Source organism: Blennius ocellaris (assembly GCF_963422515.1).
Source record: "Blennius ocellaris genome assembly, chromosome: 24".
NCBI lineage: Eukaryota > Metazoa > Chordata > Actinopteri > Blenniiformes > Blenniidae > Blennius > Blennius ocellaris.
Genome location: NC_137673.1, coordinates 11,009,630 through 11,036,460, shown reverse-complemented (window position 1 = coordinate 11,036,460; position 26,831 = coordinate 11,009,630). Strand labels below are relative to the sequence as shown.

The following is a 26,831-nucleotide window of genomic DNA, read 5'->3' as shown; positions in this document are numbered from 1 at the left end:
AGCTGTATCTATATAATGTATAGTTTTCTGTGCATTCATTGTCCTTTCTAATGTTTTTTTTTTTTATATATATATCTAAAGTAAGCTGCTAGGATCCCTGTGGACTTTGCCATACAACTGATCCAGGACAGATTGGATGAAGAGCCCATCAGAGGCATTGACTCAGAATGTGACATCTCAGATGTAGAGGACCCAGACTGTTGTCCCCCACTGAACAAGGCCAGTCAGACACAGAGGAGTCCTCTGATGAGTCCTCTGATGAGTCCTCAGAAGAAGAAATGGATATTGTGTCCAACAGAATGAGGCACTAAGGCTCTTACTGGGCAGAGTGACCTTCCAGCCAGGCTACAACACCACGGCACAATGTTCCAAGTTGTCAGCCAGGGCCTGCACCTGGGTTTAGTACTATCTCCCCAATAGATGCAAGGAAGCTGTTCATGTCTGATAATAGAATAGAAGAGGTGCTGATGGAAGTGAGAAGAACTGGGATGTACCAGTCTGTATGTTTTTTAGGAGTCCTCTACATAACCCATCCTTCCTGGACCATTTGTATGACAAGGTCCACAGTAAAGCCAGGTTACTTTAGATAAATAAATAAAAAAGATTAGAAAGGACAATGTTTAAAATGCACGGAAAACTATAAATCATATAACAATACAGTTGGCTACTGTTAGCGAACACAATGCCGTGTTATCTACCTAAATAAAATGCTGTTAGCTAATAACAAAGTAGGCTAATCTGGTCACACATTTGATCACTAATTTAATCAAACATCACAATCTGTCAATGAAAAATAAGTTCATAAATGGAGATAATACTTACATGTACGTTGCTGGGTAAAATGACCTCCAGGGTGGTGAGACTGCTGACATCACATGTGTAAGTGGGACAGTATTGACAGTCAAAGTTGCATCAGATGTGTGAGATGATATCAGATGTATATGTGGGACTGTTAGAGTTGCTAAGAATCAAAGTTTCATAGAAGATTCCATACAAACTGCTTGAGGAACAGTGGGGTCATGATACAAAAACTGTAATTTCTTAAAATTTATGAAAAAATAAATAAAAATGCAAATGGCCTCATGTCACAAACATGTTTTATGAGGAATACCTGGAATATGAAGATACTAGAACTCTTTGTTTTAAAGATTTTGAAGATAACAACCCGGTATATTGCCAAAACGCATTGATTTGAATTGGGGTCATTTTTGACCCCACTTGTGGAAGAGTGTAGGTACTGGTAGGTTGTGCATCCAAGGGTTAAATAATAAATAAACAACAAGTGCAAAGTGGTCCAAAGTGTCCTACAGGCTCCTTACCTGGGAGCCTGTAGAACAAGAATCTGGTGGAGGTTGCTGAAAACAATTTGATTTTCTATGAATTTATGGATGTAGAGTACCATGTATGCAGTGGGTGTAAATTCATAGTGTAATTGTGAGAAAATGCTGCAGTAATTCTAGTTACAAATGGGCACAGAGGTGCCTGGGAGCCTGTAGGACAAGAATCTGGAGGAGGTTTCTGAAAAATTCACATTGTCTATGAATTTTTGTTACAATATGCCTGTACAGTACTGTGGTGATTTATGGTTGTAACTGAGGTGTCCTTGAACGCACCATGAAGCTCCAGTCGGCTTCTGACTGCTTTACTGTAATACGTGACGTAAACAGGCATTGGAGTTTAAACCACCGTGGATAGTTACTCCAGTCTGGACACCAGTCCAGAGGTCTGGTTTAGCTTGGATATAATGGATATAATCTATATACACTATTCAAATGAAAAGTCTGTCTTGAAGTGTCTCTCTGTGCACAGCCAAAGCTCTCGTCCCTGGGTGGGCTCGAACCACCATCCTTTCAGTTAACAGCCGAATGCGCTAGCCGATTGCGCCACAGACACTGATTCTTACAGAAAGTGGGCGTGGCTTTGAGTTGTAATCAAATTGTTCAAAGAGCAATTCCAACTGAGCTCACCAGCCCACTTTGGTGAAAACATTAACTCAAGATGTGAACTTTTATCGTTTAGTGTTTCTCACATGCATTGTTTTATTTCCCATTGCCCCTGAAGGCAACACACACACTCACCACCACACCACAGATGCACACACAATCATGTCCAAACTCCACTTCTGGGTTAACTTCAGTGTGCATTCCATAATGTAACGTAACAATCCTGAAAATATCTCCACTTCTAGTGGCGGCGTTCTCCTCCTTTCCTGAAGGACTTCATGTTTCACTCCAGCACTTCTGATCCATCTGGAGCTTTATTGTCTCTTTAATTCCACATGGTGGAGGATGAGGATGTTTAAATTATTTGGACATCAAAGCACACTAAAGTTTTTTAAAGACTTGTGATTGTTGTTTAGTTTATAAAAGGATTTGTCTCAAAAACTGCAACTGAAATGTGAACTGTGATGACTGTATATAAAGTGCTCACCTTTACACCACAGGACCCCTTGGAAACTGGATTTGATCACAAAAAGTAACATGAGGTGAAGTCAGAGTTGATGACACACTGATGGCAGTGTGTCTTTCCTGCTGAATGAGGAACTGAATCCATCCAAACCTCTGAAAGTGGCAGTGGTGGGATTTGAACCCACGCCTCCTGAGAGACTGGAGCCTTAATCCAGCGCCTTGGACCGCTCGGCCACACTACCTGCTTCTAATGAAATATCACAAAGTGTGAATTGAAATCAAAGGAAAAGAAGCTGAATAAACAATCATTGAAACTGAGAACAGGATGAACAAAAACCTGTTTCAAGTTAAAACTCCCAGTTCTAATCTTTTCACTCCATTTCATTTTCTAACAAATTTCTAACAAATCACATTACGGATCTGATCTGGATCTGGGGCCTCATTTATAAAACCTTGTGTAGGATTTCTACCAGCTTAGCTTCCAAGATCAGATGAGATCAGGGTGTTCAGGGTGGTATGGCCGTAAGGATCAGTGACACGAAGAAATGACCTTTTTATAGTGAAAATACACTGAAAACCTGTTGATTGTTCCATCTGTTGTCAATCAGGTGTCTCTCAATTCAAACTGGAATAAAGCTCCAGAGTGTCTTTGTTGTGAGTCTCTCTCAAATACTGACCACCAATCAGAGACTGGTCAGCTGATGGAGCTCACCTGGTCCATCCAGGCTCCAGAAAACATGGAGGAACTCTGTCAGGACCTGTCAGTGTCAAGCCTGAAAGGTCCTTTGTGATCTCAACCTGAGGATTATCAGTAAATAAACACCATGAAGCAAACTCCCCGTCGGGGAATTGAACCCCGGTCTCCCACGTGACAGGCGGGGATACTGACCACTATACTAACGAGGAGATACTGCCATGTCTCATCACAATACTAACCAGGCCTGACCCTGCTTAGCTTCCCAGCTCAGCAACAGTGAGCAGAAGAAATGAGCTTTTGATAGGTGAAGATACTGTAACATGAGTCCACTGAGCTCAGCAGTTGATCACATGACCTCTCATGGTGGGAATGTGTCAGCATGAGAGCATTGGTTCTTCACTGCTACAATTCTCGCTGCCACGCAGGTTCAATTCCCGGCCAATGCAGCTCCTTATTTTACCAATCACCAATAATGTACAAGTTTGCTTTTTATAGTCCTATTTGGGAAACTTGTAGTTCTTTCCTCACCACAGCAGACTTGTGCTGCCGTCGCATTATTATGACATCATGAAGTGAAAGTGCAGTACGACTGCCACACTGACGTACTTGCCTTTCCTTAACTCCTTTAGGAGCCTCCTAACTCCTTTTCTTAACTTCTTTAGGAGCCTCCTAACTCCTTTCCTTAACTCCTTTAGGAAGCCTCCTAACTCCTTTCCTTAACTCTTTTAGGAGCATCCTAGCACCTTTCCTTAGCTCCTTCAGGAAGCCTCCTAACTCCTTACCTTAACTCCTTTAGGAGCCTACTAACTCCTTTCCTTAACTCCTTTAGGAAGCCTCCTAACACCTTCCCTTAACTCCTTTAGGGTTAGGGTTAGGGTTGAAAGAAATTGAATCGAATCGAATTCGGGTCAAGGCAGCTGCTACTAAAAGTTTTAAAGCAGGTACATGGAACCATTAACAAGTTCTGCTCAGACCATCTCAAGCTCCAAGTCGAGCTGTAGGGCTTCATGAGGTCAGCAATGTAAGGAGGAGCTTGACCATGTAGGGCTGGAAAAGTGAGCACCAAGATTTTAACCTGAACATGAAAGTCAGCAGGGAGCCAGTGGAGAGATATGAACAGAGGTCACATGGTCCTCCTGTTGCTGCTGCTCTAAAGTCTCACCATTAATTTTGGACTGACTGCAACTGATCCAGTTCTGTTTTGTTGAGACACTTGAAGACCCGAACCACGTTGCTGTCGTCCAGGTGTGAGGACACAAATGCATGGACAATCATTTCAAGCTCTTCTCTGGACATCATGGACCTGAGCTTGGAGACGTTACACAACTGGAAAAAGCAGTTTTTTACCAGCTGTCTACAATGTTGCTCCAGTGACATGGACTGATCAAAGACCAGCCTAAATTCCTCAGTTTGTTTTGGCTGAAAGGCTCAGTTCACCTGGTACTGTTTGGTAGTGTAGTAGTACTATCTGGTACTGTTTGGTAGTGTAGTAGTACTATCTGGTACTGTTTGGTAGTGGTAGTACTATCTGGTACTGTTTGGTAGTGGTAGTAGTACTATCTGGTACTGTTTGATAGTGGTAGTAGTACTATCTGGTACTGTTTGGTAGTGTAGTAGTACTATCTGGTACTGTTTGGTAGTAGTAGTAGTACTACCTGGTACTGTTTGGTAGTGGTAGTAGTACTATCTGGTACTGTTTGGTAGTGGTAGTAGTACTCTCTGGTACTGTTTGGTAGTGGTAGTAGTACTATCTGGTACTGTTTGGTAGTGATAGTAGTACTCTCTGGTACTGTTTGGTACTGTAGTAGTACTATCTGGTACTGTTTGATAATGGTAGTAGTACTATCTGGTACTGTTTGGTAGTGGTAGTAGTACTATCTGGTACTGTTTGGTAGTGGTAGTAGTACTATCTGGTACTGTTTGGTAGTGGTAGTAGTACTATCTGCTACTGTTTGGTAGTGGTAGTAGTACTATCTGGTACTGTTTGGTAGTGGTAGTAGTACTATCTGGTACTGTTTGATAGTGGTAGTAGTACTATCTGGTACTGTTTGGTAGTGTAGTAGTACTATCTGGTACTGTTTGGTAGTAGTAGTAGTACTACCTGGTACTGTTTGATAGTGGTAGTAGTACTATCTGGTACTGTTTGGTAGTGGTAGTAGTACTATCTGGTACTTTTTGATAGTGGTAGTAGTACTATCTGGTACTATTTGGTAGTGTAGTAGTACTATCTGGTACTGTTTGGTAGTGGTAGTAGTACTATCTGGTACTGTTTGATAGTGGTAGTAGTACTATCTGGTACTGTTTGGTAGGGTAGTAGTACTATCTGGTACTGTTTGGTAGTGGTAGTAGTACTATCTGGTACTGTTTGGTAGTGGCAGTTAGTAGTACTATCTGGTACTGTTTGATAGTGGTAGTAGTACTATCTGGTACTGTTTGGTAGTGGTAGTAGTACTATCTGGTACTGTTTGGTAGTGGTAGTAGTACTATCTGGTACTGTTTGATAGTGGTAGTAGTACTATCTGGTACTGTTTGGTAGTGTAGTAGTACTATCTGGTACTGTTTGGTAGTAGTAGTAGTACTACCTGGTACTGTTTGGTAGTGGTAGTAGTACTATCTGGTACTGTTTGGTAGTGGTAGTAGTACTCTCTGGTACTGTTTGGTAGTGGTAGTAGTACTATCTGGTACTGTTTGGTAGTGATAGTAGTACTCTCTGGTACTGTTTGGTACTGTAGTAGTACTATCTGGTACTGTTTGATAATGGTAGTAGTACTATCTGGTACTGTTTGGTAGTGGTAGTAGTACTATCTGGTACTGTTTGGTAGTGGTAGTAGTACTATCTGCTACTGTTTGGTAGTGGTAGTAGTACTATCTGGTACTGTTTGGTAGTGGTAGTAGTACTATCTGGTACTGTTTGATAGTGGTAGTAGTACTATCTGGTACTGTTTGGTAGTGTAGTAGTACTATCTGGTACTGTTTGGTAGTAGTAGTAGTACTACCTGGTACTGTTTGATAGTGGTAGTAGTACTATCTGGTACTGTTTGGTAGTGGTAGTAGTACTATCTGGTACTTTTTGATAGTGGTAGTAGTACTATCTGGTACTATTTGGTAGTGTAGTAGTACTATCTGGTACTGTTTGGTAGTGGTAGTAGTACTATCTGGTACTGTTTGATAGTGGTAGTAGTACTATCTGGTACTGTTTGGTAGGGTAGTAGTACTATCTGGTACTGTTTGGTAGTGGTAGTAGTACTATCTGGTACTGTTTGGTAGTGGCAGTTAGTAGTACTATCTGGTACTGTTTGATAGTGGTAGTAGTACTATCTGGTACTGTTTGGTAGTGGTAGTAGAACTATCTGGTACTGTTTGATAGATGAGAATTCCATGAATAGGTCAGACATATGCATGAGGAGAATGAAGCTCATATAAATGAATCATGACACTCAAGAAGAGTCTTTGTGTAACAAAGTATTGAGCAGCGTTATTGTCAGGATTCAGACGCTGCATTGTAGCTCCTCCTTCTGGAACCGTACCGATGTGCTAGCTACCACTACAGAGGGTGACGGTTGGTACGGTACTTTTGGTACACTGCACAACTTTAATGAGTGAAAACACATGAAAACCTGGACTGGATCATAACGTAGCAGCACATAGTGCAGGGTAGAAATGAGACATTGAGTATGAAGGAGTTGGTGACACAGTGAAGCTCTAACAACTTGTCTGTTAAAGAAAAGTCTTACTTTTACACAACAGCAGCAGACACACTGACAACAATGGAGTTTTTACAATGTGAACAAGTCTCAGTCAACAGTGGTCGTCTTCTGTGTAGGGTATTACAGGGAACCTTCCATGAGGACAGAACAAGTTGCCTGGCTAGCTCAGTCGGTAGAGCATGAGACTCTTAATCTCAGGGTCGTGGGTTCGAGCCCCACGTTGGGCTTTACTTTCAGACAGTGGTGTCCTCAAGAACTAAATGGTAGAATTGGAACCTGAGTGGTCACCACTGTTGGTCCAGACCATGACATTTGACCCCATCAGCTCCCTGGGAACTTCACTTTGTCACCAACTCCTTCATACTCAGTGTCTCATTTCTACCCTGCACTGTGTGCTGCTACATTATGATCCAGTCCAGGTTTTCATGTGTTTTCACTCATTAAAGTTGTGCAGTGTACCAAAAGTACCGTACCAACCGTCACCCTCTGTAGTGGTAGCTAGCACATCGGTACGGTTCCAGAAGGAGGAGCTACATTAGTGTCTGCTTCGTCTCATCAGAAGTGAGAATCATATGGAGACACAACACTGTGTTGGCAGGCCTGGGGAGCTCAGATGGTAGAGCATCAGACTTTTAATCTGACGGTCCAGGGTTCAAGTCCCTGTTCAGGCTCTTTGTGAAGAAACTTGACAGGTGAAAAGATGCTGAGCAGGATGACTATTGCAGAATGACATCATCAGTAGGATCAAACTAAGGTGTCTCTTGATGGTCTATGTCAATGCAGAACAGTTCTCTGGAGTCTCCATCCAGAGGAGTGTTGCTTTCATGATCTCCACCCAATTGTCAAATCACTGATATCCTGAGGAGCTGCTGTCCAGTAGAGAAATACTCTGGTGGAGCTGCTGTTTATCTTCATCATATTAATGCCATCAAGTATGAAAAGTATCTGATGTTACATAACCAGTAAACATGATCACTTTATTTCTATAGCAGTTTTCTAAACTGTTACAAAATACAAAATGTACTACAATGAAATACAGACTGACAAAAAATAGGGACAAGAAGAAATAATAACCAAAAACAAGAGAACATCAGTTTATTAAAGCTAAGAAATAAAAGTCTTAAGAGTTTAAGACTAGATTTAAAACAGGATATTGAGTTTTCCTGCCTGAGTTCCAGAGCCGAGGGGCCGGAGAGTAAAGACTCTGTCTCCCTGGTAATGAGTCTTGTTCTTGGTACCATAAAGTCTGGTTCACTAGGCAGGATTATAAAATTGTTGGCAGATTTCCCAAACCGAAGAGACCACAGACGGTGATAAATAATCCCAGGTGTAACAGTTTTGGAGGTACAGTGTGTGGTGTGCAGCCACTCAGCAACATCAACACACCAACAGATTTAACTGGTGAACATCCCCAGATCAGACGGGAAATCTTGAAAAACCTCTGGAGATCAAACGTGATTCCAGAGTCAACAAACCTGCTGGAGGAAGACGATGCAATGGTGATCATTGTGGAGTGTTTTTATCTGAAAAAACACGTTTTAAAAAGGAGAGGCGTTGGTTCGTCATGACAACTGTTTTGATCTTTGGATTCCCCGCCTGCTTCCAGTCCGGCACCACGACGTCACCTCACTTTCTGATTGGCTACACGTCACAGTCAACAGGCTGGTAGGGTCTTCCCCTCGGAGGAAACCACACATGGTGAGAACTCTGGACAAAACTATCCAACATGTTGAATATCCCTGATCTCAGATCAGAGCAGTCCTATCATCCTTCTGAGCAGACGAGAGCTTCTGAACTCACCACACATGACAGGAATATTAAGCTAACATGATAACTTTTGGTGAGGTGAGGACTGATGTTCTCCTCCACAGAGAGAAGCTGCTGGTAGCTCACTCTCTATGCTCCTCTGGAGGTGAGGACTGATGTTCTCCTCCACAGAGAGAAGCTGCTGGTAGCTCACTCTCTATGCTCCTCTGGAGGTGAGGACTGATGTTCTCCTCCACAGAGAGAAGCTGCTGGTAGCTCACTCTCTATGCTCCTCTGGAGGTGAGGACTGATGTTCTCCTCCACAGAGAGAAGCTGCTGGTAGCTCACTCTCTATGCTCCTCTGGAGGTGAGGACTGATGTTCTCCTCCACAGAGAGAAGCTGCTGGTAGCTCACTCTCTATGCTCCTCTGGAGGTGAGGACTGATGTTCTCCAAAAACAACTTTTCCCTCACAGAGTGAGACGAGTCAAGTGAGGAAATCAAGTGGTCCAAGGAGCTGTGTTCATGTTGCAGTGTCTTCTGGAGGCGTCAGTTCAAGGTCTCCTGTTCGAAAATGGGTGGAAACATAGAAGGATTCTGGAAATTCCTCAACACAGTTTCCGACCTATTAGCTATTAACTGTGGTGTCTTGTTACTTCCTTTTATCCAAGCTGGTCCTGACTTGAAGTGTGGAAATGATCCAGTCCTGTAGCTTTAGAACATGTTGGCTCGTTGGTCTAGGAGTATGATTCTCGCTTAGGGTGCGAGAGGTCCCGGGTTCAATTCCCGGACGAGCCCTTTGATCATCAATCATGATCCTTTGTATTAAATTTCCAAAGAGGCTTTGACTGTGTTTGTGAGAATCCTCCTCCCAGACCAACCAGTGACATCTTCAAGATGTACTACAGTACAACATAGTAATACAGGGGGATCAAGGCCTCCATCACCAGCTCTGACTGGCTCAGGCCATCCCAGCACAGCAGGGTGCAGGAACATGATCACAGGTATGAAAAGCAGCAAAGTGAAAGAACAAACCCTCTTCAAGACAGTTTCTGATCAGTCCAGATCCAGAGCTGCACATGGGGGACGCAGAGAACCACGTGGTCACACATGTGGACCAGGCTGGACCTTTCTAACCTCGCTGGACCAGCAGAAAATCCCTGGAGTTACTCTTTCTTTACTTTTCTTTTGTTTCCTCTTCAACAGGACGCATCACTGCAGATGTTCACCTCATCTTGCTGCAACCCAACTTGGTTCTCATCCAGCCTGCAGCTCACCAGGACTCCCAACCTGAGGCTGACTTCTGCAACTGAGAGCAAAGCCTCTGGACTTCAGAACGCTGTACAACCACCCCCCCCTCTCGGGAAGAACGATCTTCTTTACACACATGACGGCACCCCCCTTCCCACCCCTCATGACCCTGTTAGTGGTCGACCTCATCATGGAGGATCTTCCTTCTCCCACAGTGAAGCAACATAATAACGCTGGGATGAAGGTGATCACAACACTGTGACTCCTGTCTACAGTTGAGCTGCAGTAAAACACTGTGACTCCTGTCTACAGGTGAGCTGCAGTAAAACACTGTGACTCCTGTCTACAGGTGAGCTGCAGTACAACACTGTGACTCCTGTATACAGGTGAGCTGCAGTAAAACACTGTGACTCCTGTCTGCAGGTGAGCTGCAGTAAAACACTGTGACTCCTGTCTACAGGTGAGCTGCAATAAAACACTGTGACTCCTGTCTACAGGTGAGCTGCAGTAAAACACTGTGACTCCTGTCTACAGGTGAGCTGCAGTAAAACACTGTGACTCCTGTCTACAGGTGAGCTGCAGTAAAACACTGTGACTCCTGTCTACAGGTGAACTGCAGTAAAACACTGTGACTCCTGTCTACAGGTGAGCTGCAGTAAAACACTGTGACTCCTGTCTACAGGTGAGCCGCAGTAAAACACTGTGACTCCTGTCTACAGGTGAGCTGCAGTAAAACACTGTGACTCCTGTCTACAGGTGAGCTGCAGTAAAACACTGTGACTCCTGTCTACAGGTGAGCTGCAGTAAAACACTGTGACTCCTGTCTACAGGTGAACTGCAGTAAAACACTGTGACTCCTGTCTACAGGTGAGCTGCAGTAAAACACTGTGACTCCTGTCTGAATTAAAATTGTTCAGTAAACATTATAGAAAACATAATTGTGTGTAAATAAAAGTGTATTATTGTACTATAGTGTGCTCTTATCTTTATGTGTGGTCTAAATTGTAATATGTTTTTATATATTCAAAACACGTCACTGCACATTAGTGTATACGTGTTTGTGTGTCATACCGTAAAGTACCATGCCGTAAAGTACTGTACCTTAAACTACCATACCGCACCATAAAGTAACGTACCATAAAGTACCAAAACATAAAGTACCATACCGTAAAGTACCATACTGTAAAGTACCGTACCGCACCGTAAAGTACCACACCATAAAGTACCGTACCATAAAGTACCGTACAGTAAAGTACCAAAATATAAAGTACCATACCGTAAAGTACCATACTGTAAAGTACCGTACCGCACCGTAAAGTACCACACCATAAAGTACCATAACGTAAAGTACCATACCGTAAAGTACCATACCGTAAAGTACTGTACCGCACCATAAAGTACCACACCATAAAGTACCGTACAGTAAAGTACCAAACCGTAAAGTATTGTACCGTAAAGTACCAAACCGCAAAGTACCGTACCGTAAAGTACCAAACCGTAAAGTACCGTACCGTAAAGTACCAAACCGTAAAGTACTGTACCATAAAGTACCATACCGTAAAGTACCGTACCAACACAAACTGTGCAGTGGAAACAAGGCTTTCATGTTCCTTGATTGTTGTGAAACTAAATAGTCCTGCATTTCATGTCAGAGACGGAGAGTGTCCAGCTGGCTGGACGATGTGTCTCAGCATGACATCCAGACATGAGCCAGAGACGACTGTGATTTGTCTCCGTCTCTCAAAACCCCACCAGTGCTGCAGGTGTTACGCAGGTAAGGTGTCCTGCAGTGCTGCAGGGACAGTGTATGGATCGGCTGATTCTGGGACCCGCCCCCATCGCTGCTGAGCCAATCACCAGGCCACATGACACGTGAGCTCTGTCAGACTCCCCATGATTGGCTGAGAGAATATTCAGTCCCCAGCTGACTGAGGTCCCAGGCGTCAGGGTTCGTGGAACTCCAATCTACAGGAGACAAGATGCTCCGTTCAAATGTGTTGAATGAAAAGATGCAGGCAGAATGTAGGTCAGGCAGTCCGAGGTCAAAACCAGCACCGGCAAGGAGAAGGAAACCCAGGAGGAGAAGTCGGGCAGCAGGAGGTCAGAACACAAAGGAGACACAAGGAAAACTGCTGGTACGACTGGTGTGAGAACACAGATGAACTGGCAACCAGAGCTCCCAGTGAGGAGAACTAAATACTGACACTAATGACAATTAAAAACAGCTGTGACCAGGAGGAGGAAGCAGGAGAACACAGGGGCGGAGCTAAGGGGAACACAGGAGGGGAGGAGTGAACACTCTCAGGAAGGGAGGGGTGAGTGAGAGCAGGATCAGGACACCAGGCAGCAGGAAATAAAGAAGAGAACAAAGAAATGTCCAAAGTTCAGCCATTCATGCTTTTACAATCATTTCTGGTAGATATTCCTGGTCTAGAACTCCCGTCTGTTCTGGAGTGTTTCCTCTTCCAGAAGCCAACAGAGCTGCACGTTTCAGCCACAATGTCTGGAATGAAACCAAACGTTCACATGTGTGTGAATAGAATGAACATCAAATAGTGAGGAAGTGGTGGAAGCAGACAGACGGCGAGTGGAGTGGAGAGTCTTTATTTCTCCACACAGACTGAAGCTGTCAGGCCAAACATTCCAACAGGTGAAGCTCCGCCCCCTCTTACTTCACCACACCTCCTCACTCTGCCTACGTCACCTGGCCCCGCCCCCTTCTAATGTGAGCCCTTCTTCCCAGTGCAACCGCGACACAATGTTGGTTTCAGTGTGATTCAGTGAAGCTTCAGGGAGCCGCTACAGAGGAGCTGAAGAGCCACATGTTGAACAGCCCTGTAATGAGAGAAAACTCTTCCTCCAAATAAACTGGATATTAAAGCTCCACTTCACTTTACAGTTCACATTGACGTCATGAAGCAGGTTTCAAACAGGTTTTCTCAGGAATGTCCTGCTCTGGGTGAGTCAGAGGACAAACCGTCACTTTGTGCTTGTCAGACATGAGAGACGGACTGAGAGGGACGAAGAGCAGCTTCTTCTCTCCACAACTTTCCTCACACATGGAAAAGTGTCTGTAAGAAGAAGTGAAGAGAGTTCAGGTGAGACTCTGGCAGCTCTTTAGAAGCTTCCACAACGGAGAGAAAGACTTTCTCACTTCTCTTTTCCTCTTTCATTCACACCATCACAAACCACTGACAGCTGCTTTCTTCTTCTTCACCTGTTGGACAAACATTTCAACCTCCATTAACTCCTTTCTTCACCTGTTTTCTTCTCCATGGAAACTCTTTCAACAATCAGCTGTGGGCGGGGCTTCAGCCCTCCTTCACTCTGATTGGCTCAGGTTTGTGTCAGTCTGAAATATTCAATCCACCACACACACACACACACACACACACACACACACGATTCAATCGTCTCATTATTTATCATCCAGACGCTTCATTTTTCTCTGAAACCTCCAACTGACATTAATCATATTACTTGTTCTATTTTCCACGTTTCTATATTTTCTTCTCTCACGTTATTTCCTCTGTTTGTTTATTATTTATTCTTCATCTTGTTTTCCTTTCTCTGTTTTGTCTCGGCTGTCACTCTCTGATCTCACTCTACTGTGTGTGTGTGTGTGTGTGTGTGTGTGTGTGTGTGTGTGTGGACCAGGTTGGTGTGTTTCTCTCTGACTCAACATGAGTGACGTGGATGAAGAAGACACACCAGAGTGTGTGGACAGGTAAGAGACGTCACACACTCCTGCAGCCACTCAAAGAGCAAACAGAAGAATCCACACTCAATGTAAACTCCATAGAAATATGAACAGTGTTCAAAGTGGCTCTGCTGTATTGACTCGTCTCAAGGCTCAGTGGTTTCAATGATCCAAAGTGAGCTGAAGTGATTCCAACAGGCAGCAGAAAAACAGCTGCAGTAAAGAAGACGAGGTGCAGAGACATTCCACCGTCACCATGATCAGTCCCAATGTGATCATGAAAGACACAAGGACAAGCAGTGGACAGAACCAACACTAGAACATCATGTGTTGTCTTTCAGGGCAGAGTTTAGAACTCCTCTTCACCTGATCCCAGGTCAGAGCAGTGTCACCTTCCCAACAGGGCTTTAAAGGAACTGGAAGTCTCCAGATGACCCTGAAGTCCAAACATCCCACATCACTAACTTACACTTTGCTCCACAAATATTAGTCCAGAGACACACTTCTTCTCATTTTGTCCTGAATATGAGCACAATAAATAGAAAGTAAACTCTCCAGATGGAGGTGAAGTTCAGGCTTCAGCTTTCATTCAGTGGCTTCAAGTCAAACATCACATAACAATGTGAGCAACTAAAGTCTTTTTAAACACAATCCCTTCATGTCAGGGGCTCAAAAGTCACTGAACCAATGAAATAAGAGAAAATCCAACATTCATCTCTCACACTTGTTGAAAAGCCTTTGCAGGCAATGACGGTGTGAAAGTGTGAAGTCATGACGTCACCAGGCGCTCGCTGGGTTTCCTCTATTTGAATGCTCTTCAGGCTTCACTGCAGCTCCTTTCACTGGATGTTGCTTTGTGGGCCTTTCTAACCCACGTTTCATGTGGAACAGGTGAAATTCAGGCTCTGTTGGATTGAGATCTGGTGACTGACTGGGCCTTTCAGGAAGATTCCTCTTCTTTATTCTAGATGAAACTCCTGGCTTGATGTGGCTGCTTGTCCTCCTCACATTAGAAGAGAGTAAGGGGACGGTGTTTTGTGACGGATGGGGGCAGTGTGAGGTGACGGGTTGGGAAGAAATTAGAAAGTGACGGATCATCGCTGGTTGAAATGTTTGACATGTGAACTGTTGACGTGTTTGAAGTAATAAAGAGAATCCACTTGACTCCTCTTCACTGTGTATGTGTGTGTGTGTGTGTGTGTGTGTGTGTGTGTGTGTGTGTGTGTGTGTGTGTGTGTGTGTGTGTGTGTGTGTGTGTGTGTGTGTGTGTGTGTGTGTGTGTGTGTGTGTGTGTGTGTGTAGAGGTCAGAAGCTCAGACACACAGCAGGGTCTTCAGTATCCAGCAGGTTGTCTATGAAGAGTGACCGGTCCAAAGCTGAAGCACCAAACTTCAGAGGTGAACCTGGACCTTCAGACACAAAGTAAGAAACTCTTTGTTCCCTTTCATTTATTACAGAAAGTTTCCTCCTCTGAGTCTAAATCTGAAGTTTTGTTTCTGTTAAAATAGTTTTTCTTTCTACTGTTGCTTTTACTTGCTCTGGTGGAACAGTTGAGTTTTTCTCTGCAAAAGAACCTTGAGATGATTTTGGTTTTACATGAATTGAATCAAATCAAGTTGAAACGACTCAAATTAATTGGAATCGAATCGAATCGAATCGAATCGAATCGAATCGAATCGAATCGAATCGAATTGAATCGAATCGAATCGAATCAGTCCATGGGTGTGATGGACAATCTGATGGATGTCAGTCTGTAGAGGAGGATGGAGATGGTGACACAGGCTGCACTCAGATTCAAGGAGGAAGAGGAAGAGGAAGAGGAAGAGAAAGAGAAAGAGAAAGAGGAGCAGGAGGAGGAGCAGGAGGAGCAGGAGGAGGAGGAGGAGGAGGAGCAGGAAGAGCAGGAGGAGGAGGAGCAGCAGGAGGAGCAGGAGCAGGAGGAGCAGGAGGAGGAGGAGGAGGAGGAGCAGCAGGAGGAGGAGGAGGAGCAGGAGGAGCAGCAGCAGGAGGAGGAGGAGCAGCAGGAGCAGCAGCAGGAGGAGCAGGAGGAGCAGCAGCAGGAGGATACAGTCAGTCAGCTCCATCAGGTGGTTGATGGTGATTCTGATGACAGTTTGTGTTTCTGAGCTTCATTGAGGGAAACCAGACTGGAACTGTTCACACACATTATTGTGGGAAAAGTCAGTCCAGTTCACATGAGACTACTTTTCCAGGAACCTTGAAACAAATGATTGGAAACTGCATCAAGGTTATTGAAGTTATTTTACAAAACATATTTCTGTTTAAATCCTGAAAACTTTTCCAGAAAAAATAACATTAAAGTTATTTTGTTGAAAACAGGAAATGAAATGAAAACAATCATGTTGATGATCTAACAGAACATTTTGACTGTGTGTGTGTGTGTGTGTGTGTGTGTGTGTGTGTGTGTGTGTGTGTGTGTGTGTGTGTGTGTGTGTGTGTGTGTGTGTGTGTGTGTGTGTGTGTGTGTGTGTGTGTGTGTGTGTGTGTGCGTGCGTGCGTGCGTGCGTGCGTGCGTGCGTGCGTGCGTGCGTGCGTGTGTGTGTGTAGAGGTCAGAAGCTCAGACACACAGCAGGGTCTTCAGTATCCAGCAGGTTGTCTATGAAGAGTGACTGGTCCAAAGAAGAACCACCCTACTTCAGTGGTGAACCTGGACCTTCAGACACAAAGTAAGAAACTCTTTGTTTCCTTTCATTTATTACAGAAAGTTTCCATGTATTGAGTTTAAATCTACAGTTTTGTTTCTGTTAAAATAGTTTTTCTTTCTACTGTTACTTTTACTTGCTCTGGTGGAACAGTTGAGTTTTTCTCTGCAAAAGTACCTTGAGATGATTTTAGTTTTACATGAATTGAATCAAATTAAGTTGAAACGACTCGTTTCAACATGTGTGTGTATAGAGGACAGAAGCTCAGACACACAGCAGGGTCTTCAGTATCCAGCAGGTTGTCTATGAAGAGTGACCGGTCCAATGATCTTCCACCACTCTTCAGAGGTGAACCTGGACCTTCAGACACAAAGTAAGAAACTCTTTGTTTCCTTTCATCTCCTCAAAACCAGAGTGAGAGAAGTTGTGCTCACTCCAACATTCACTTCCAGTATTTTAGTACAAGAGTACAAAGTGCAAACTCAGCAGCAAAGTGTGATCTTACACTCCAGGATTTGATGTCCTGTAGATCGTCACTGATGGAGGAGGGTGGAGGGTGGAGTTGGTTTGGTGGAGACGTAGAGCTGAGTGTCGTCTGCATAGCAAAGAAACTTCAGGATGTATTTATGAGAAATATGGACAAGTGGAGGAGATGGACAATGAAGAAGGTAGGACCAAGTACAGAGCCCTGAGGAACACCAAAGGAGAGGGGGATGGGTGGATGTCAAAGATTTCAACTGAATGAACTTCAACTTTAAAGTTCCTCGACCAGAATCCACATGGAAAAATATCCAGTTTCAGTTGTTGATGTTCGTCTCACATATGTTGTTCATACATTTCTGGATATAATTCATCATGACACTCACACAAACACATCATTCCAGCATAGACACTTCAAGGAACTTACCAGTTTGTCGACCGCTTGCTGATTAACCATCAGTTTCACAACATTTAAGAATTTTCTCCTGGCTTGAATCTTCTTTCTCTGAGAAAGTCTGTCCTTTTATTTTGGGCTGAATCAGTCCAATGTTGATCATTTTGCTGGAGCTTCTGCGACATCATCTTTGATATCCCAGAAACCCATGAGGCAGATTTCCCAAGATGACATCAGTTAGGAAACATAAACTCAGTTTCATGGACACAAATGCTGGTTTGTTTGTAAACATCAACGTTGGTGTGATCGATTTGGGAAACTGGAGGTTGGAAAAGAGTGCAAATGAGTGTTGATGGTCTTGTTTTGGTGTTTTTGGTTGATTCTCTCTGCAGAAGGGATGTTTTATGAGAAGTAGAGTTTAAAGATGTTTTCAGGTAGAGGAACTTTAAATGTGCAGCAGGAAGTGCTGATGAGGGCTGAGAATCAGTGTTTGTGTCAGGATTCATCATCACACCACACAGCAGCTTTAACTAACATGTCAACATGTTTCTGCAGCGTGAGCCAGCAGAGCTCCCAGGTTCTCCGTGGTGGCTCCGCCCCTCAGCAGCAAACACATCTGGACTCCATATTTATGGTGAGAACAAGTGTCCATTCAACACTTTACTGTCACATCATGAGACAGAAGAAGCTGTTGTGACTTCCAGCTGAAACATGAAACAGACACTCAGCTTATTAGATCCATTCAGGTCCAAAGTGAAACAGTCCAACCTTCATCCAGCTTCCAGTCTTCACTGATGCTTGAAGCTGTTTCTGCTGGATCCCACATGAAGTGTGATTTGGCTTCACATGTTGTCCATCCTGCTCTCTGCACTGGATTTACACTCACATCTCAATCTGGCTTCAGTTTCAGCTCAAAGTCAACTCCACATGTTTCTCTGTTCCAGCTGCTGGAGGACAACATGGTGACTTTCATGAAGAAGGAGCTGAAGAAGATGCAGAAGCTCCTGAGTCCAGATTACCCAGCATGCTCAGGGAGTGAGAGGGAGGATGAGGATGAAGAGCAGAGGAGCAGCAGAGAGTCATTTCTGAGGATCACACTGGACTTCCTGAGGAGGATGAAGCAGGAGGAGCTGGCTCAGCGTCTGTGGAGCAGTAAGAGGATTTGATCTCATTTCACAGGATGGAGATGAAACCTGAAATGTTCTCAGCTGGAGCAGAAAGCAGTCAGAAACAGAGTCCGTCCAGAGAACAGAGGTCATTTCCAGGTCAGACACAGAAAGTGTGAAACAGGCAGGAAGTCCAAAACAAGCAGCAGAGTCCAAAAGCAGAGACGAGGAGACACAAAGAGAGTTCCTGAACTCTGCTGTTCATGTGATGCAAACATGAGCATCAGACCAGAGGCTGTTTGGTCTCCACTGAGGAGCTGATGGAGCTGATGGAGGAGAAACATCTCCACTAACACACTGTCATCTTCACATTCAATGTCAAACACACTCAACTCATTCATGGTTTCTTCTTTTCAGGAACTGCTGCTGGAGTCTGCCAACAGAAGGTGAAATGTGCCCTGAAGAAGAGGTTCCAGGTTGTGTTTGAGGGGGTCTCTAAAGCAGGAGAGTCCACCCTCCTGAAGCAGATCTACACAGAGCTCCACATCACAGAGGGAGGGACTGCAGAGGTCAATGAGGAACATGAGGTCAGACAGATTGAAGCAGCATCCAGGAGAGCAGACAGAGCAGAAACCAGCATCAGACCAGGAGACCTCTTTAAAGCCTCACCTGGAAGATCTCCACCAATCAGAACAGTGCTGACAAAGGGAGTGGCTGGCATTGGGAAAACAGTCCTGACACACAAGTTCACTGTGGACTGGGCTGAAGACCAAAGCAACCAGGACGTCCACTTCACATTCCCATTCACCTTCAGAGAGCTGAATGTGCTGAAGGACAGGAAGTTCAGCTTGGTGGGACTTGTTCATCACTTCTTCACTCAAACCAAAGAAGCAGGACTCTGCAGCTTTGAAGACCTCCAGGTGGTCTTCATCTTTGACGGTCTGGATGAGTGTCGCCTCCCTCTGGACTTCCAGCACACTGAGATCCTGACTGATGTGACAGAGTCCACCTCAGTGGATGTGCTGCTGACAAACCTCATCAGGGGGAAACTGCTTCCCTCTGCTCGCCTCTGGATCACCACACGACCTGCAGCAGCCAATCACATCCCTCCTGACTGTGTCGGCATGGTGACGGAGGTCCGAGGGTTCACTGAGCCACAGAAGGAGGAGTACTTCAGGAGGAGGTTCAGAGAGGAGCAGCAGGCCAGCAGGATCATCTCCCACATCAAGACCTCACGAAGCCTCCACATCATGTGCCACATCCCAGTCTTCTGCTGGATCACTGCTACAGTTCTGGAGGAGGTGTTGAAGAGCAGAGAGGGAGGAGAGCTGCCCAAGACCATGACCCAGATGTACATCCACCACCTGGTGGTCCAGGCCAAAGTCAAGAAGGTCAAGTATGATGGAGGAGCTGCCACAGATCCACACTGGAGTCCAGAGAGCAGGGAGATGATGGAGTATCTGGGAAAACTGGCTTTTGAGGAGCTGCAGAAAGGAAACCTGATCTTCTATGAACCCGACCTGACAGAGTGTGGCATCGATCTCAGAGCAGCCTCAGTGTACTCAGGAATGTTCACACAGGTCTTTAGGGAGGAGCAAGGCCTGTACCAGGACAAGGTCTTCTGCTTCATCCATCTGAGCCTTCAGGAGTTTCTGGCTGCTCTTCATGTCCATCAGACCTTCATCAAGTCTGGAATCAACCTCCTGGATGAACAACAACAAACCTCCCGGTGGTCAAAAGTGTTGAAGAAGAAAGTTAATCTCCAGCATCTCCATCAGAGAGCAGTGGACGAGGCCTTGAAGAGTCCAAATGGACACCTGGACTTGTTCCTCCGCTTCCTCCTGGGTCTTTCACTGCAGACCAATCAGAGTCTCCTCCGAGGTCTGCTGACACAGACAGGAAGTAGCTCACAGACCAATCAGGAAACAGTCCAGTACATCAAGGAGAAGCTGAGTGAGAGTGTGTCTGCAGAGAGAAGCATCAATCTGTTCCACTGTCTGAATGAACTGAACGACGGTTCTCTGGTGGAGGAGATCCAACAGTCCCTGAGATCAGGACGTCTCTCCACTGGTGGACTGTCTCCTGCTCAGTGGTCAGCTCTGGTCTTCATCTTACTGTCATCAGAAGAAGATCTGAAGGAGTTTGACCTGAAGAAATACTGTGCTTCAGAGGAGGCTCTTCTGAAGCTGCTGCCAGTGGTCAAAGCCTCCAACAAAGCTGTGTACGTGGTTCAGGAACAAAGATGTAGAACTGAGTCCATGACAAACATTGACCTGGTTTTCATTGTTGGTTCTTCTTCAGGTTGAGCAGCTGTGGTCTGTCAGAGAGAAGCTGTGGAGCTCTGTCCTCAGTCCTCAGCTCTCAGTCCTCCAGTCTGACACATCTGGACCTGAGTTTCAACAACCTGCAGGATTCAGGAGTGAAGCTACTGTGTGCTGGCCTGGAGAGTCCTCACTGTAAACTGGAAGATCTCAGGTTCTGACATCATTGATCATTAATATCCACCACTCTCTGTTCTCCTGCTCACATCTCTAGAACATCAGTAGAACATGTCAGTAGAACACTGCAGCCTCTAGATAGTTTCTCCTCTATTAATCAGGAAGTAAAACAACAAGTCAAGTTTCCAGGGTAAGTTCAGGTGTAGAGCAGCAGCCTTACTTCCTCCACTCACTGTGTTTGTGACGCTCCATGTCACAGAGTTCTGCCTCAGACTCTGACACGACACCACTCCTTTAAAAAGTAATTTAGTTACTTTACTGATTACCTTTAAGTGATTGTAATAGTAACTCAGTTAGATTACAAGTCACTTTTTAGTTACTTTCCCCCACGTCTCAAGTTAAAAAAGACTCAGTTAAAAACTCAGTTCTGATCACTGCCTGGCCTCCTGCTGATACATATTTAATCTTTGACCTTCATTCTCTGTTCTATTTATATCTGAATCACTTTTATCATCACATTTTTACTATTACTGATATTTATTTACCGGTGATGGAGTTGTAGTCTGTTGTTGCACTATTTATCTATTTATAGATTTATATATTTGCACTATTTGACCTTTTAATTATCCCGTCGGGGACAAATAAAGTCTGGTTTTCTGAAGAGTCCACTCTGTCGTCTGGAGACTCTAGAGTAAGACTCCATGTTTGAGTTTGTGTGCAGTGAAAGTTGTGTTCCACTAAAGGTCAGACATCAGGCTGATATGAGATGATCCACACTGAGGATCTCCATGAGAAAGTGAGACTTTAGTCCTGTGACTGTGGCAGAGCCGTGTGGAGCTCCACATTTCAAAGCTTGGTAGAAGAACAAGGTGCTGCACTGGACAATTCACTGTCCAGCTCTGACAGGCTCCATGTTCACCTTCAGCTTTCAAAGCAGGCTGATCTCTCCTGGATGAAGAGTCACTGATCTCCCAGCTGGAGCTCCAAACTCTCACTCACTCTGCCATTGTTGCCCCCCTGACCCAGTGTGTGTCATGGAGGGTGACATTAAATCCTGTAGCAGGAAACAAAGAGGCAGACAGGTTGAGCTGGCGTTTGTCTCGGCTGCAGGATTTAATATGCAGCTGCCTCTGTGCAGCTTTGAGGCTCCTCCAATCAGTGGCGCCGCCAGGATTCAATACCATAGTCCACACAGACCCCCCCTCCCCCCAGCGTCTGCGTTGTGAGCGCCGGGGGGGGATTTTCCGTTCTGTGCACAGAGAAGATGGTGGTTGGCGAGCCCCGGGGGTGTGTACAGAAACACAGAGGAAAACAGCCCAGCAACACATTCTGCTGACGGCTCACCAGGAAGAGACAAAAGCAAACACCCCTTCAAAATAAATGTTCACACCTTCAAATAAACTGTAGGTGCACTACGTACAGGACTCCGCCTGGGGGCTCCACTGCCTTCAATCACTATGCGCCCCCTGCTGGCCTTTTAGAGTAACACACTATTGCTGCTGCCTGGAAAGTCCAACTCTGTTTGAACCTTTTAGACTCTATGTGAGACACAGGAAGATCAAATATATCTATAGGAGTGTCTAGTTTTAATCACAGTGGACTTATTTAATTCATTGTTTTCACCCTGAACTGTAATTTAGTCCTATTAACATCTTTTAAATACACTTTAAATTGCTGCAGCGTTTTGTCCTCCTTTACACAAACTGGACTTGTTGTCTTGATGTCCAGTAAGCTTGGCTGTTGACTTGTCCTCCCACTGGACACTGCTTCTGTTTGCTGTCACATCAATTCAGCTCTCCAGAAGAACAAAGATCACATCAGTGACAATAATAAGCTCCTTCTTCTTTCACTTCCTCGGGGCTCCAACCTTCTTCAGAAGAAGAAATGAACAACAAGGATTAGTGTGATCAGTCTCTTCTGAATATGATCAGCTGCTCATTTCAGCTCATGTAGCAGCCCAGCTCTCTAAAGTATTATTGTCTGAATTGAATTAGAGGAGCTGTGACTTAAAGGCTGGGGGGGTCGGGTTGGTGAGCAGCTAGTTACCACCAAGGTTTACCAGTAGGGGGCGACACTCAAATGACCCTTCTTATTATAAGACCATGAGAAATATTCACACAGTTACTTAAAGGAGCTTTAAAAAGCAAACAAATGTTTAATGACAGTAAATCACACACTATAAATTAAAGGCTTTTTGTAAATGAACTGTGGAGTTAAACAAGTATTTTAGAATTAATTTATATCAAACTAAACAACCCAACAAACACCTAAATAATGAAAAACTTCTTCACTCTCAATGACTTCAACATCACACTTTGTCCTCTAATCTCACTTCTTTCTCTCTTTATTCAGGTTGATGAAATGCAGGTTGTCAGAGATCAGCTGTTCTTCTGTGGCCTCAGCTCTGAAGTCCAACCCCTCCCTCCTGAAACATCTGAAACATCTGGACCTGAGTGGGAACCAGCTGCAGGATTCAGGAGTTGAGCAGCTGTGTGGTTTTCTGGAGAGTCCACTCTGTAGTCTGGAGACTCTGAGGTCAGTTGACTGTCTGTTACTGTTGTAGAAGGAGGAATGTTAGTGATGTGAGACTCTGGTCCTGCAGTGAGAGATGGACTGAGCTCAGCAGCTTCTTACTGATGTGTGTGGACATGAGGAGGAGTGTGAAGGTTGTGCTGACATGAGGATGATGAGGGTGATGATGAAGATCCACAACAACAGAACAGCTCATTGATCAGGACTCAGTAATGAGGAGCTGCTCATTTCTCCATCAACACATCTGATTGGTTCTCCTCATTCATTCTCATGCTTTTTCTCTTTATTCAGGTTGTGGAACTGCAGGTTGTCAAAGATCAGCTGTTCTTCTCTGGCCTCAGCTCTGAAGTCCAACCCCTCCCAGCTGAAGACGCTCTACCTGCGTTACAACAACCTTCAGGATCCAGATGTGCAGCAGCTGGTTGGTCTTCAGAAGGGTCCAGACTGCAGCCTACAGACTCTCTGGTCAGTAGATGTTGGAGTGAGTCCCTGCTGCTTCCAGCAGGTTTCTACTAAACACAGTTAGTGTGAGAACAAAGATCCAGTGTTGGACGTCTCAGTGAGGCTGTGAGAGGACAACGCTGAGCAGCTTCAGGATTGGACAGCAGAGGACACAGTCAGCCAATCAGAGGAGCCACAGGCTGGTTGTGTTGGTCTGACAGTGGTGGTCCTTCATGAGCTCTGAGCTGCTGCTGTGGACAGGACTGAAGTCCTGGCTGCTCCTCAGAGACTGTCCTCCTGTCCTCTGACCTCTGTCCTCATGTCCTCTGACCTCTGTCCTCATGTCCTCTGACCTCTCTTCTCTCTGCAGGTACTGAGAGCAGAGAGGACGCTGTGTGTCCTGAAGGTCCACTGAGGACAGCAGAGCTTCATCCAGCAGTGAGCGACAGAGGAACCACCAGAAGATCTGCTGAGTGTCAGTGGTGCAGTGTGAAGAGCTGAGAGAGTCCAGCATCGAACCAGGGTTCCTCCTCCTCCTCCTCCTCCTCCTCCTCCTCCTCCTCCTCCTCTTCCTCCTCCTCTTCCTCCTCCTGCTCCTCCTCCTCCTCCTCCCCTTCCTCCTCTTCCTCCTCCTCCTACTCTTCCTCCTCCTCCTCTTGTCTTCCTCCTCCCCCTCCTCCTCCTCCTCCTCCTCCTCTTCATGTGTTGGTTCATTGGAAGCTGTAGAGATGTTTTGTTGTTTGTCTAAATTCTTTGTTGAGGTTTGAATCCCGTTCCTTCATGTTGGACCTTAACAAGTGTCCTTCAGAGGACAATGAGACTCTGGAACCTTCAAAGAGGGACCTGGTGTGTGTGGGACTTTTCCAGCTTGTGTAAAGTGGAGCAGGAGCTGGTCAACACTCCATCAAGCTGTTCTCCACCTTCACCTCCATCACCTGAGGACGTGTCCACAGCACAGAGAGTGGACAGAGCATGGACAGAGACCGTTGGTGTTCCAGTCACGTCTCATTGTGTCTTGGTCTTGACATGGAGGAACCTGGGTCATGGAGGAATTGACAGGACAGGATCATGGTGCAGTTTGCTGAAAACTAATTGATTTGAGTTTTTAGGAAATGTTCTGCCTGTACAGTAATATACAGTAATATAACGTACTGCGTGATTTAATTGTGTAATTGTGAAAGATGTTGATGTTGTCGATGATCACGTCAATATGGACCACAGACAGTACAGTGTACACTATTTTTAATAAATGAACATAAGCTGCACCCACCAGATTTAAAAAGAATATATATTTTTGTACATATACAGTACAAACACTTGTCTATCAGTACATGTGTCCACGTTGTAACAGGGCATGAATTTCACTGTGGGATTGCAGGTTTTTTCTTCTTCTTTTTTAAAAATAATGGTTGTGATTGTGAGGAGAGGATTGGTCAGCCTGGAGCGCAGCCACGGAGTTCAGAGTTACCTGATGCACCTGAACGCATCATCCATTATCTTTGACATGAAGCTCGTTTACCTTTAAAAATCCATAAATTAGCATCATTGTTTAAGCCGCTGAGTTTAAAGAGTGTGAAAAAAGTAGCAGCTGATAGTCCAGATATTACGAAAGGTTCCGCTACGCGACATTTGGTAGAACAAAGTCGAGGCCAATTACATTTGCAGCATCATCTTATTGAAACCAATCACGATGCCTGCTCTATCTTTCAACTTCCAATCAAATGTCCCCGCGAGCAAATTGCAGTCCCGGATCATCTTTCGTTCAACCAATCAGGAGACGGCGTCTTCAACGACCAATCATGGAACTGCACGGCGTGACATCATCAGAACCAATCACAGTGTCGGCTCTGTCTTTGAAGATCCTTGCCGCTCCTTCCTACCTGCCGCTATTTTTCCGTGGATATCAACATAGAAGGTAAGACTTGTTACCGTAATCAAATGAAAAGGACTAGCAACTTGTTGCTAACTGCTGCTAGCGAGGCTTCCCTCCCGGTGCAGCTGTCGTTAAAGATTGTTTGTCCCGGTGTATGAATAACTCTGAAACTTAATCATGTCCCAAATATATATATATATAAATATATATATATATATATACTTTATTCTAAAGTTGCAACTATACCTCATTTACTAACTGTTAGTAAATGAGGAATAGTTGCAACTTTAGAATAACGTCCTAATAATGTATATAAAGTATTAACTGATACTTAACTAATATATTAACTCATACTTTACAGACCAGTTATGAATAGTTTGTTAACCATCTACTAATAATAATATACTTTGTGGAACAGCAAAATATCACATTATTGTACCTCAGCCTTGTTCCACCCACTGGCTTTTGTGTGTGCTGTATTTACCCCCCCCCCCCCCCCCCCAAAAAAAAAAACAAAACAAGTGAAATTGTTATCAATAAAACAGTTGTGTTTAATGTTTTGAACAAAAACAATAAACAATATAGAAAATAGAACAATATACAACAATATAGAACAAAATACAATATAGCCCTTCTAGGTTATATAATATAGGACACTTAATCTCCAAACATTGCAGCAATGTCATGGATTCTCCGTCCTAAAGGCCCTTTGCGATGCTTACGGACAAGCCACTCATGCCATTCAATAACTTTGAGATGGTCTAGCAGTGACTCCTCTGTACGACTCCCCCTGAGTCTCCACACATTGTCCTTGACCGTTCTCCAGGCCCTCTCTATATGCTGGGTACGTCGACATAGGACACACTGTGATTGACAGTGAAATGGGTGTAGCCAAGCTGAGGTAGAGCATTTCTATAAGCCCGCCACTCATCACTTCTTATTGTAGATCCCACTTTAACATGGTGAGCTATCAGTGGCACCAGATCTCTCCTTCCTCTTCTCTCAACTCTGCGAAGAACAGGCTTTGCATGTCTTCTCCCTCTCTTGTCCACACCGAGCATCCCCAACACCCACTTCTTCCTCTTCCAGCCACCAGCCATTCGTCCCCGTCCGTACTGTTGAAAACAAAAAACATAGCCGTTATTGTGCTTTAGACAAAATGAATAATCATAGTCATTCAATGCTAATTTGCAGTGCTATTTCAATCAAATTGCTTGCCTTTCTTTTGTGCCTGAAGTGGCTCTCATCAATGGTCACAAACTGCTGTCGTCCCCCAATGCGCTGGCCTCTTGCTTGTTGACGTCTGTCCATCGCAGTAGGACACACATCTGGTAGCTTCTGGGCCGTCTTGGACAGGGTTGCTGAGCTCGCAGAAATGTCATCATTGATCATATC

The 26,831-nt window shown here is 44.7% G+C and overlaps 2 protein-coding genes across 17 annotated transcripts in view; both read left to right on the top strand.

Moving 5' to 3' along the window:
- Window positions 1–26,831, top strand: part of LOC308147501 (NACHT, LRR and PYD domains-containing protein 3-like) — an 835,749-nt gene that overhangs the window by 698,980 nt on the left and 109,938 nt on the right. Inside the window, exons 17-19 of one of the 16 annotated variants that reach the window (XM_080519678.1) lie at window positions 22,943–23,125; window positions 23,414–23,587; window positions 23,934–24,932. The exons of the other annotated variants lie outside the window; for them this stretch is intronic. Of the exons in view, the coding sequence (XP_080375804.1) occupies window positions 22,943–23,125; window positions 23,414–23,587; window positions 23,934–23,940 (364 nt within the window). The 3' untranslated portion in view covers window positions 23,941–24,932. Of the gene's footprint in view, window positions 1–22,942; window positions 23,126–23,413; window positions 23,588–23,933; window positions 24,933–26,831 lie in introns of those variants that run through there. 16 annotated transcript variants of the gene reach the window in all.
- Window positions 16,456–20,905, top strand: LOC308147505 (protein NLRC3-like). Its single transcript, XM_080519700.1, has 5 exons — window positions 16,456–16,545; window positions 17,602–17,680; window positions 17,991–18,198; window positions 18,570–20,373; window positions 20,454–20,905. Exons 1-5 carry the CDS (start codon window positions 16,478–16,480, stop codon window positions 20,632–20,634), a joined length of 2,340 nt encoding a protein of 779 aa, XP_080375826.1. The 5' UTR covers window positions 16,456–16,477; the 3' UTR covers window positions 20,635–20,905.